The sequence below is a fragment of the Coloeus monedula genome (genome assembly GCF_965178545.1).
Source record: "Coloeus monedula genome assembly, chromosome: 10".
NCBI classification, from domain to species: Eukaryota; Metazoa; Chordata; class Aves; order Passeriformes; family Corvidae; genus Coloeus; species Coloeus monedula.
Window position 1 is genome coordinate 10,312,508 of NC_138790.1, and position 11,677 is coordinate 10,324,184.

An 11,677-nucleotide genomic window follows, 5' to 3' on the forward strand; every position below is an offset into this window, starting at 1 on the left:
TGATGAGGTTTTAAAAATAGCTTTATTTACAAAATGAATTATTGACCCCTGATATTTAAATGTTTTTATCTTGGAAATCTCTCTAGTTGTTCCCACAATTGTCTGTGCAAATAGCGTAGTTGCTTAAAAGCTGTATTTTTAGGCTTTAGCATCAAAGCACTTCACTTGATAACTTTAGGCCTCTTATACAGAAATTAATATGGAGACCTCCTAGATTAGACGTTAATACTAAAACATCAGCTGTTAAAGTGTAAGAAGATGCTACACTTGCAGGAACATCCTGAGTTCTGTAAGGCATGTGTGATGTCCAGGTACTGCAGTTCAAAATTTAATGCAAACATCCAAGCACCAAAACAATTGAAACAAATTGCTGAAGCAAAAAATAATTTAAAACCCCCCAAATTTAGTTGGAATTCCTGGAAGTATTAAGTACAATGCAAGTATTCTGCTGTCTTGAAGGGAAAACTTACTGGGACATAAAGGCAAGCTCAAGTAACTTTTGGAAGTATGTTCTGAAAGAATTGATGATTTACCCTGTGAGATTAATTGGGTGAGTTAATTCTGAGTCTTGACAAATCTCTAAGTTGGGATAAAGGAACAGTAGGATTTAACTGCTGTCTGATGCACTTGGGTATAAAGTGGACCTTATTGAACAGCTGGAAGAACATTCCCTAATTAACTTTAGTTATATTTAAACTTTGAGTCATGTTATTAAAGACTACCCTGTACAGCATTTAAAGTGTCTCCCCACGAAGAAATAAGTTAGTTTAGGAGGTTCTTTGCTTCCCAAGATAAGTGTGTGTGGGTCATGGCAGTTGTCAGACGTGTAATGCATACGTTTATCAAGACAAACACTCAAAGAGAAGGTCGGTGTGTTTTATTCATATATCTTCAACAAACTCACAGAAAAGCTGTCACTGCATCAGTAGCAGTTAATCTGTATGTAATGACATGTTTTCCTTACTGTCCTGTGACTTCACATTTCTGAGCAGTGCATTGTCTGTGTGGAATCAAAATGCCTGCATTTGGCCATTGATAAATTAAACTGACAGTATTGCTGTACTATATTACATGGTAGTAATCCATCACTGATCATACAGAAGTAGCATTTTTTGGAAAAAAATATGGGTTAGGTATTTGTTAACTTGCTTAAAAAGTGTATGTCACAACTTCCAGTTGGAAAAGTGTTAAGTTTTCCCAAGGCCTCTCTGACAAGCTTTCCAACAGGTCATTGCCTGGTACGACTGCTGCTTTAGATTCCCTGGGCATGTCTGAAGGTCTTAGGTCAGTAACTAAATTGCCTTAAATTGAAATACTCAATAGAAGGGAAGGTCCCAAGGTTGTTCTTTAAGTTCCTCTGGTGTGAGGTTCAGGCATCTGTATGTACTTGTGCTTGCTGAGCTTTAATAGAAGTTTGTGTCAGATCACTAAACTTGAATTAAAAGACTGAGGAGTGTTTGTATTAAACTGCTGAAGAAGAAAATGGACCAAGTGAATCATCCTGTTGACAGAGCTCTCTGTGCAGTAGGCTCATAAACAGCCTGCCTCAACCTGGACCAGTTTTGGTTGATTGAACGTTACATTTCTCCTAATTTGTTGTCCAGATGATGGAGCCTTCTACCCCGCTGCTTGTAACCATTGTTTTTGTCTCGGTTGTTAATGGGTAGCGCTTTCAGCAGCCACACTTGTATTTCTGCATTTGATGGAGATAATGGTGTACATGCTTCTGATCAGGAAAATTCCAGCAATGACTGTGAAGTAGCTGCCATAAATGAGAAACTGGGAAAAGGAGGTGGGGAAGGAAGAGAAAAGTTACTATCTAATAGTAAAAGCGGTTTTTTACTCTAAGGGGTGTCTCTCCATTGCTGTATTCCATCACCTGTGCCTAGGATGACCCCATTTTGAAAGGACTCAAGAAGTCTGGACTGCTTGACTTGACACTGTAGGAATTCTGTGGTTATAAAAGGGGGAGATAATGTTCTGTTATGTATTTCCCTTCCCCACCTCAGTAAGGGAGGAAAGCTGTCCTGCACTTACTTTGTCTCTTCTCTCAAAACATGAAAGCTAGAGACTTAGACTCGTTCACTGTCTACGTTTAAACTAATTTTAGAAATTCAGCTGGGAATTTTGAGGAGGTAATTTTCAGAATCACAGTAACTTTAAGGTGCATCCACTGGAGCTATGTAACTTAGAATTATTCTAGTAATAGACCCATAGATTGCCTTTTAGCTTGCTTCCTTCTTTGGGTTAGGGTATTTTGACTATAAACTTGTGAACTTTCACAACTTTCACTTGTGAACTCTTTCATTTAAAGAATGCCCAGAGTAGTAGGTGGTCACCTTTCCCTCCTGTTCTGTGAACATATTCATAGAGTATTTTCTAGTCATCCCAGTACTGGGAGGTCTAGGGGACAAGCAAGCTGTAGTAGTTCACACCAGTTCACTTTAAATGAACCTTTTTCCAAGTGAGTAACTGTCCTGAGCCTTCCACCTGAGCTTGTGCATTACCAAAGGCTAATCTTGGACTAGAACTTGCTATCAAAGGAGAGCAGGGCAACGAAGCAGTGGGACTCCGTGGCTTACCTGAGTGGTGATATCCAGTCCCAGACCTCTTGAGTCTACTACAACAATAGTTAAAATGGTCTGAATCACCAGTGCAACAAAGTTGTTGAAGCCAAACATCAAGGCATAACGCTCCATGCTGAGGTTGACAGCAATCTGAAACCTGACAATGAATGCACAGGTTCACAAAACGACAGAGAACAAGGATGGATGGATGCACTTTACTTACAGGAGTACTTAAATGTGCAAAGTGCACTCTTCAAAGGACAAGGTCACTTCAGCCTTGGCTATTAAGCTTTAACAACTTCATTTTGGCAGAAATTCCTCGGTTTTTTCTGGCTTTGTGACTTTGGTGCATCCTATTTACCCTTGACTTGAATGAGTATTTTTGCTGAATACCTGTGTATGTTCATTAGATCCCTTAGAGAATACTCGTACATTGATCATTGAACAGCCAAGTGCAGAAGCTACCTTGTTCTGACTTGGAGTGTACTATGGTAATGGTTAGGTTATATAATTTTAACCAGTTTTATACAGGCTAGAAACAATATATGCTGCTGTCATAACCTATTTAAATTTATATCTAGGGCAATGTCCAGTAAAATTTTGATTTAAAAAATTGATTTAAATCAGTTTAGTTAGAACAGTTGTGTGTTGTACTTACGTTGCTATTGTTATAAGGAGCATATAACAAGCTTTAAATGCAAGGTAACCAGCATAACATGCCCAGATGTTGTCAGTGAAGTGCATGAGAAGTAGAGAACCAGCATCCAGTACAGAGAAAATTGCCAGAGCCAGTTCTCCAGTGAGATCCCAGTTTACTTTGACATATCCAACTGCCATGGATGTTGCTGAACCTAAAAATTGAGAAGTAGTAATTAAAAGTCAGAAGCATCTTTGAGAGCATAACTGTCACTGGGTCATGCCAGGAGCTCTTCAGTCTTGGTCATAGTGGGCTTTGGTAATGGTGTGGATTGTATTTCCTGCTAGTGGTATGGGAGTCTTCCATTAGTTTGGATGTTTTCCTCCTTGCTTAGACCTTTCACTGACTGAAGTGCTCTGGGAAAGTTTCTCATGCCTGGGGCTGGAGGCTGCAGTACACAATGTATTGTTGCTCCGTTTTTGGACAACTATGAGCAGAGAAGAACAATCTCACCAAGCATTTTCTGCCAAAATATGCATAATGAGTTTAGTTACTTCATGTAAAGTTCTTCATGGAATGAAAATCTGTAGCACCTCATGCTTGCTTTTTTATTGAAGTGTCTTTTCCGTTTCTGGTGCAAAGCCTCATGAACTGCATTTGTCAATGCCTTACTGACCATCACATATAGCAAAACCCTTACTTGAGTCTATTACAGTGTAACAAACCCTATGTCCTCAGGCAGGCTAGCACAAAAACTGGACTTTGTTTGCTGGTTGTATGTGCTCTTCATCAGAATTCCAAAAATTGGAGCAAACCAACCCCTTTGGTCCATCCCTGCTATGAGCAGTGGTTCCCAGCGCTGTGAGTGCCTTCTCTATTCTGAAATTGTGTCAAGCACCAGAGGGTGTAAATGCAAGAAAGCCTCTGGGAACACTACTCAAAGCAGTAGTCAGAAGATGTTCTGGAGTAGCTTCAGTAAAATTAATTTTCGTGCTGATTGCAGGGAGGAAAAATAAACTGACAACTCCCTGCGGAAGTGTGGGATACAACTCCTGGAATGAAGGGGGAGACAGCTGTGTAAATGGGAGCTCAAAAAGGAGGCTGTATTTGTGCTGCACAGCTATGTAAATGAAGTTTTACTTTACCCATATCCATCTCTCTATGGCTAAAGAGAAATTGAATTTGGGTGGACCAGATAACTCACGAGTGGCAGAATGGCTGAGGTTGGAAGAGAGATGGAGATCACCTGGCCCTGCTAAAAGCTGAGTCTTAGCTTTTACAACTAAAGGAAGCTGCTCAGAGTGGTGTCTAGGTTTTGACTAGGATGGAGAGTCCACACCTCTGGCCAACCTGTTCCTGTTTTAAATCATGCTTGAATAAAAATGTTCTATGTTCAAGTGGAACTTTACTTGATTTTGTGCCCCTTGGCTCTTGTCCTGTCACTGGGCACCACTGGTAAGAGCCTGGTTCCATCCTCTTTGCTCCTCCCCTTCAGGTCTCTATGCACATTAATAAGATTCCTTCTTTTTCAAGGCTAAACAATTACAGTGCTCTCAGCCTTGTTGTATTGCAGAAATGGTTTCATAGAATATTCTGAGTTGGAAGTGACCCACAAGGGTCGCTTCACAAGGATCATCTAGTTGAACTCTCAAGTGAATGGGCCATAAAGAGATTGAACCCACAACCTTGGTTGTGGTAAACTTGCCAATCAGGATATAGATGTAGTCACAGAGTATTTTTTGAGGGGTACTTAGACTAGAGTGATTTTTAATCCACTGTCTAAATAGACCATTTCACTGTCTGCTCTGAGTTGTACTTAGAGCAGTGTATCTGCTAATATGTTCTTTTATTTCTTAAACCAGCCAGACTGAGGTGTATTTAAGTGAGGAACATGTAAGATGTCATTGCACAGGGATTTGACGTGCTTACTTGGGGTTAAATTCATAGTCTAAACAGAGCTGTGAACTTAAAACTCTTAAAACATTTTGGCAGAATGAGGCTCCTCTAAGAAGGAAAAGCTTAGTTATAGATGTTTTTTAAGATTATTTTTGAAGAGCCCACTGATAAAGTTTACTATAAAATCATGCTTTGAACACTGTTTGGGTTTATCTCTCGCAGTCTGTTTACTTTGGTCCTCATAGGAGATGGAAAGGCACCAAAGACATTGCTGAGGAATCCCTCAGCACAGGATGGGTTACAAGTACCTGCTAATGATTGCTTACCCAAAAACGTTGCTATTGCTTCAACAGCTCCGTTGTACACTGCGGAGCTGTGGGACGGGGCTCGGAAGTCCCACAGCACCTGGACATAATTCACGACCTGGTTAAAGCCGGCCGTGGCCAGAGCCCACCACAGGGACCAGTAGAGGAGTTTGCGGGAGCTGTAGCAATCCCTCAGGTCCTTGGCCAGCTGCAGCAGCACGCTGAGCATGTGACTGTGAGGCCTGGCATTCCCAGCCTGGGGCTGGGGGGTCGGGCCCCTGGCAGCAGGGTTGGGGCTCTTTTCCTCTTGGCAGCTCGAGGGCCTGTGGGAACTGCCTGCAGCCACCCCTTTATCAGCCCCTGGGAGAGGCTCAGAGGTGTCTTTCCTGTGGAAGAACATGCTCCTCTGGGGCATGGGCAGGAAGAATGAGCACAGGAATGCCAGGGACACGGAAGCCAAGGTGATGGCGTTGAGGTAGAAGTAGGAGACGTGTGCTAAGGACACCAGCAGCTGTCCCAGCACAGCGGCCACGGTGGCTGCCACCAGAGTGACACTCCTGCAGTAGCTGGTGACCCTCTGGTAGTGCTGGGTGCTGACCACGCTGTAGATGTAGGCATAATAGGCCACCTCGGTGGCTGTCACCATGCCATAGAAGAATTCCACCACCTGCATGGCCATGACTCCATGTGCAAAGAGCAGCAGGAGCCACGTGATGATGAGGCTGATGCCCTGCAGGAGGAGGACGGGCTTGTAGCGCACATAGTCTGTGAGCAGGAACACTGGGAAAAGGAGAGCAAGGTAGGAGTATGTCCAAACTGGGAAAATCTGGTTGGTAACCTAGAATAGAATAAAAGAGGAAATATTAAACAAAACACAATCCCAATCCCCTAAACATTTAAAATATCCTTTCTGATGGGTTTTGATGGTGTTATTGCTGGAACGACATAGTTGTGATGAAAGGTAACATTGAATTGTGTGAACAGTACAGGTTTAAACTGCCTTAAGTTACAAGACTGTGACTTTGCTATGTAAGGGGCAAAGACAGTGATGCTATGCTCCACTAAAGAAACAGGTAGATTGGCTTAAAAATTAATTCTAGTAAAGGCCTATGAAGAAGGCAGGTTTTGATGTGCAGCTGTTTAAAGCAATTGTAACTTTGTGTCAGAGGTAAATCTCTCTAGTTTCAAATCCTATTCCCTACAGCAGCTGAAAATGAAGGCTGGTTTTGTTTTAACTTTTTATGTGAATCATTGTATACCTTTGGTCACTTCTTTCCCTTATTAGGTTTAGGAAAAAGAAAAAAAAGCATGTGTCCCTTACAATGGGGGAACTGGAACAGCACATAGTGTGTAGTAGCTGCCACTGTGTTGCTGCACCTTCTATGTTTTTTTCCAATTTAAGAAATATGGAAGTCTTTCAATATGTTTACATTGGACTTCAATACATAGATGCCCTGTAAAGAAATTCTTTCTCTTTTTCTAAAACTGTTTTGCATTTGGTTTGGAAGGTGCTGTTTGTGGTCACCACTGAAGCTCAGTGCTTGCCTGGGCAGTTTGGGCACACCTGGGGCACGTATCCATCTTTTAGATGCACATCACAAAGGGACCTTTTTCTGTTGTTGCTCTGAGTTGCCTGTTTTGGGGGATGTCTTGCCCAGTAATTGTGGGGCCTGCTGGGATTTCTATTCCTGATCTCTCATTCGCTGCTTAAGTAATTAGACTAGAAAGGAACTGTGTCAAATGCTGGAGGAATGCTTTTTCCTTCAGTGTACTGGAGGGAGTTGCATGGTGGGCAGCAGGTTCACTGTATCTTTCTGTGTGACTTCTTTTGTTTCTCTGAATTTAGAATTGCCTCATGGAATTAACTCACTGGACGTGAGTTTGGCTGAAAAAGACAGTATCTGTACTATGCTTGGTTTTGAGTTAAGGATTCTTGCTGAAATCAGAATTAAGGCATTCTATGATGCTATCGGTATGCTTTATATAAGAAATAATGCTTGCCTTTGTGGTTAAAAAAATAATAATAAAAAAGGGGGAGAAAAAAAACTCCCTGACAACCTAAACCACAAATACCTTTTTTCAGCAGAAACCTTGGGTTCACAGTGTGCTGGTAGATTCTGCCTTAACATTTGCTACTACACATCAGGAATGACTGTGCTTCATATTAGCTGTATGTGGGTGTAGCAAGCTTGTGTTTTCTAATTTTACTGTTAGCTCCATGACTCAGCCACGTGTTAACCACGTCCCCTTTTGTTGGAAGGTATACTCCTGAAGCAGCCAGTGCTGAACGCAGGAGCACAGCAAGGAAACTTGCAGTGCATGCTTTTTTTAAAAAACCCCAGTTTTTCTGAATGTGAACCTGACCTCTGCAGGTTGATGAATGTGTAAAATGTAGGAAATAAGCTTTACAGCTCATAAGGGGAAGGCTGCTTAGCTTTCTTATGATTTGAAATCAATGTGTTGCTGTCAGTGTAATCAATTCCATGGTAAGTATAAATAAATGTCAATGTTACCCCTCCTCTGGGGTGGAGAGAGGAACTAGCTGACCTGATTTTGCCAAAAATATCAACCACCAAAGGGCTTTCAAAATCCTAAGAATATAGGGACTTTAAAGTTCGGACCTCCTGCCAAAGAGGTGACTCCTTACTCTTTTCCAGAAGCATCTTAAATACGAGTCTCTAGATAAAATATTCACAGTTCGTCTTCCCTTCAGTTACTGCTGTAAGGCCTAATGCTTTAAGCATTTTAGTTACTGCTTAAGAGAATAGTTCCACACCTCTTCAATCGTTAGGTTTTTGTCTGGTCCCGTTAGATAGGGGGTGAGAAAAGATTCTGATGGCCTCATTGTGGTGAAAAATCCATTTGCACAGATGATCACTGTGGGATAAATCCAGCTGCGGCTTACAGCTCCCTTCCAGCAATCCATAGTCTACCTGAAAAAAAAAAAGCTGGCAAAGGAATGAACAGACGCTCTTCACAGTTGGTAAAAATTCATTTTCAAGTTTACTTTTTAACTAAACCTACACCCCCCACCCCGCCTAAGCCATAACCACCACTAAGGGCTGTGGTGGTTCCATCCAGTGTAACTGGACTTCAGGGGATGGGTGGCAGTGTGACAGCCAAGGGCTGCCTGCAGAGGTGACTCATATGTCTGGCTGGTGTGCAGATGTAACCAAACCACTTATCTCAAGCTCTCCTGCACTGTGCTGCACATCTGGATCTCTTCTTGGGGAGATCTCACAGTTACTCCTGAGGCTGAGATTCTATGCTGCAGCACGTTCTTGGTAAATGAGTGTGCTCAGCCTTGAAATCTTGGCTAAGTCATAGAAAGAATTTATTGCACATATTGCATAATCCTTTAGACAGAAGCAGCTGACCAAATCTGAGACTAGGAGTGGGTCTAAAATGCACCTAGGCTCCTCTCTGAGGGGAGTTTAGAACTCACTGACTTCATGGGAGGGTCTCTCTCACAGTTTTACCTGATCTGTCCTCTCTGCGTTAAGTCAAGCACACCTTCCTGTTGAGTCTTGTTAAACCACTGTCACATTTATCACTGAACTTTGTTACATCAATAAAGGCCATTCTTGCTTCTATCTTGTGAGTGAAGTCCATGGGTTCAGCTGTGCCACGTGCCTAAGACAATATTCTTCTCACTGAACCTGCCTGGGACCACAGCTGCAGCTTGTAAATGAGCAACTGGGATCAAGGTGCATCGGCCCTGGTAAACTCTGTATTGTCTGTCAAAGGTTGTTCTTAGTGATGTGCTTAGGGCTGAGTGGCTGTGCTGTAGCAGGAGAATAAAGTTCTATTACAATCTCATTTCTGAATAACTGAGTGGGTGAACTGTGAGATTAAAGCTCATTCTGTGTGCTCAAGGAAGTTTTTCTGTTGATCTGGAGCCTGAGTACTCAGTGACACGATGACAGTGCAAATGTTCTTGATGGCAATAAAAGCCATCAGGCAGCTCAACCCATTGTAAGCTCAATTTCTTCAAAATGCTTTAATACTCATCATATTTCTTGCACTCCAGTCATTGGAGAGGGTAAAGAAAGATGCAGAAACTATCCGCTCATGGTACCTTCTCAGACTTAGAAATACTGACTTCACTACTGGAAGTGATGACCAAAAGGAAAAGGAGACTTGCTTCTTCACTGTAGTTGACAGCAAAAAGAAGTCTAAAGAGAATTGGTTTTCTAAGTTTATTTTACTTGTTTTGTATTAAAAAGTCAATTTCCCTGATCCTGAAAACAAGTGAAACAATGTTTTCATTTATAAGCGATTGAAAGCAAAGCACCAGCTGATGTTTAATCATACTGTTACAAGCTGTTTATTTTAAGTTGCTGAATTCCATTCTATAGCAGGCACTTTTTCAAAAGTGCTTTTACTTGTACTGTGAGATTTTATTTATTAAAACTTAGCATAAATTTTATGTTATAAAGACAATATTTCTGTGACCTCAGAGGAATGTTAGAAAAAGCAGCCCTAACCTTGAAACATGATTTAAAAAAATTATCTCTGTCATCTTTCTCTTACAAATAACTGTAAATAAAATATAGCCTCTAGTATCTTTAACTCAAGACCTGATTTGAAATGTTTTGATAAAAATATAAAAATTAAACCTTGGGCTGATCAGTAACATCTGCATAAATCTTGCATTACCTCCAAATGCACTGAGCAAGTGAGTAGCCAGCATACTCCCAAATAACTCCAAAGGTGATCAATTACCTGTCAAAGCTGTGGCTGTGGTGCATTTCCTGTGGATTCAGGTGCAGTTCTTCCTAGGATGTCTTTGTCTTGCAGAGAAGTCAGAAACCACCCTTTAGAGTTGGTGGTAATCAGAAATTTCTGTAACTGTTTTTCCAGAAAGTTCTTTCTAAACTTTATAAAATGTTACCAGATTTTAAATAATAATAATAACTTGTCGTAGCTGTTCTTCTTGCAGAACTTGTCCATGAAGATTGCAGGGAAAGCATTCTTTACAGGTTTTGTCAGCGAACTGAGTTCTGTTTTTAGGATAAAACTATGAGACTCATGGAAGCTAATGATTAATAAAAGTTGTGACCAGAAAGCAATCAATGATTGCATTCTTTGTTAATGAATACCTTTAAAAGCTCTGGTCTCTGATTCATGGGAAGACAAGAGCACCAGTTTTACAGTTTGAGCTAACACTGTCCCTGTCCTGTGCATAGTGCAGAGGCCTCTGGGCTTATGGGGTCTCCTCTGACTGTCCTGGTTTTCCTGGGGCTTTGGGAGGTAGGACATCAAATGCCTCATACTATTAGTTGGCCATTAATTACTTCTATATAGGGATGGATCTGTCATTTAAGGACAAATGGACAAGACAGTAAGCTGCTAAATCTATGTTCTAAGCTAAAAAGTCAACAGGCTTGCTTGAGAGAAATGCTGCTGCTTTGCTTTCCTTTACCCATTTTTTTTAGACTGGACTGCCTGCATCTTCCAAGGGTCATCAGAGGCTGGAGTTCATGCTGAAGCCTGTTGATAGGACGTGTGTTTGACCCTGGGAGCAGATGCTGAGGCCCTGGCAGGAGGGGCCCCTTTGTGAGCTCGACAGAGCCTGGTCTGGTTCTGCAGGTATGGAAGGTTTCCTCAGTACTCAGGTGCAACCAGGCAGGCAAGTGCTCAGGGGAGCCAGGCTTGCTTCTGCCCTTCATCCTCTTCCCTGGCCAAGAGCTTCTGAGTCATGGAAAGAACCTTGGGAAGGGAAGGTGCTGCTGGGCAGGGGCTGAAAGGGGCTGCTGGCTTGTATTTCTCTGGTAGCCCACACAGTGCTTGGGCAATACCTGCATGCTTTGAATACAAACATGCTATTTGTTCCTTCCTTGTTTGCTCAAACTGGTCTTATCAGCTTGCTGGACTGTATCTTCACGGAAGCTTTGTGCCCAAACCCACAAATGTTTCAAAGATAATTAATGTTTTATTTAGAGGGGCTTGCAGCTATTGGGAGGAATGTGCCCAGCTCTAGAGTTCCATGTTTGTATGGAAACCTTTAACACACTGGAAGAAAGACAACACTAAAAACTGCTAGGAGAGGTGGATGTGTTGAGACTTTCCTTTTCCTGCAGATCTAGACAGCCTGTGATTCCAGCCTTGCTCATAACCTGCCAAGTCTCAACTATCTCCTCTCCAGAGTATGTGTGTGCAGGTACATGAACACACAGGTAGATGTGTACATCTTACGCTTTTAGATGAAACCTCTGATTGCTGGATGAGTTCTGATTTGCACCTGAAAACCCAGGATAACATAAAGCCTT

At 41.9% G+C, this 11,677-nt stretch overlaps 1 protein-coding gene across 1 annotated transcript; it reads right to left on the reverse strand.

Annotated features, from left to right (window-relative positions):
• Positions 1-1,656: 1,656 nt before the first annotated feature.
• SLC19A3 (solute carrier family 19 member 3) lies at positions 1,657-8,331 on the reverse strand (the record flags this gene model as incomplete). Its single annotated transcript, XM_082288018.1, has 5 exons — positions 1,657-1,779; positions 2,583-2,724; positions 3,226-3,418; positions 5,427-6,243; positions 8,182-8,331. 5 exons carry the CDS (start codon positions 8,329-8,331, stop codon positions 1,657-1,659), a joined length of 1,425 nt encoding a protein of 474 aa, XP_082144144.1.
• Between the last annotated feature and the right edge of the window lie 3,346 nt (positions 8,332-11,677).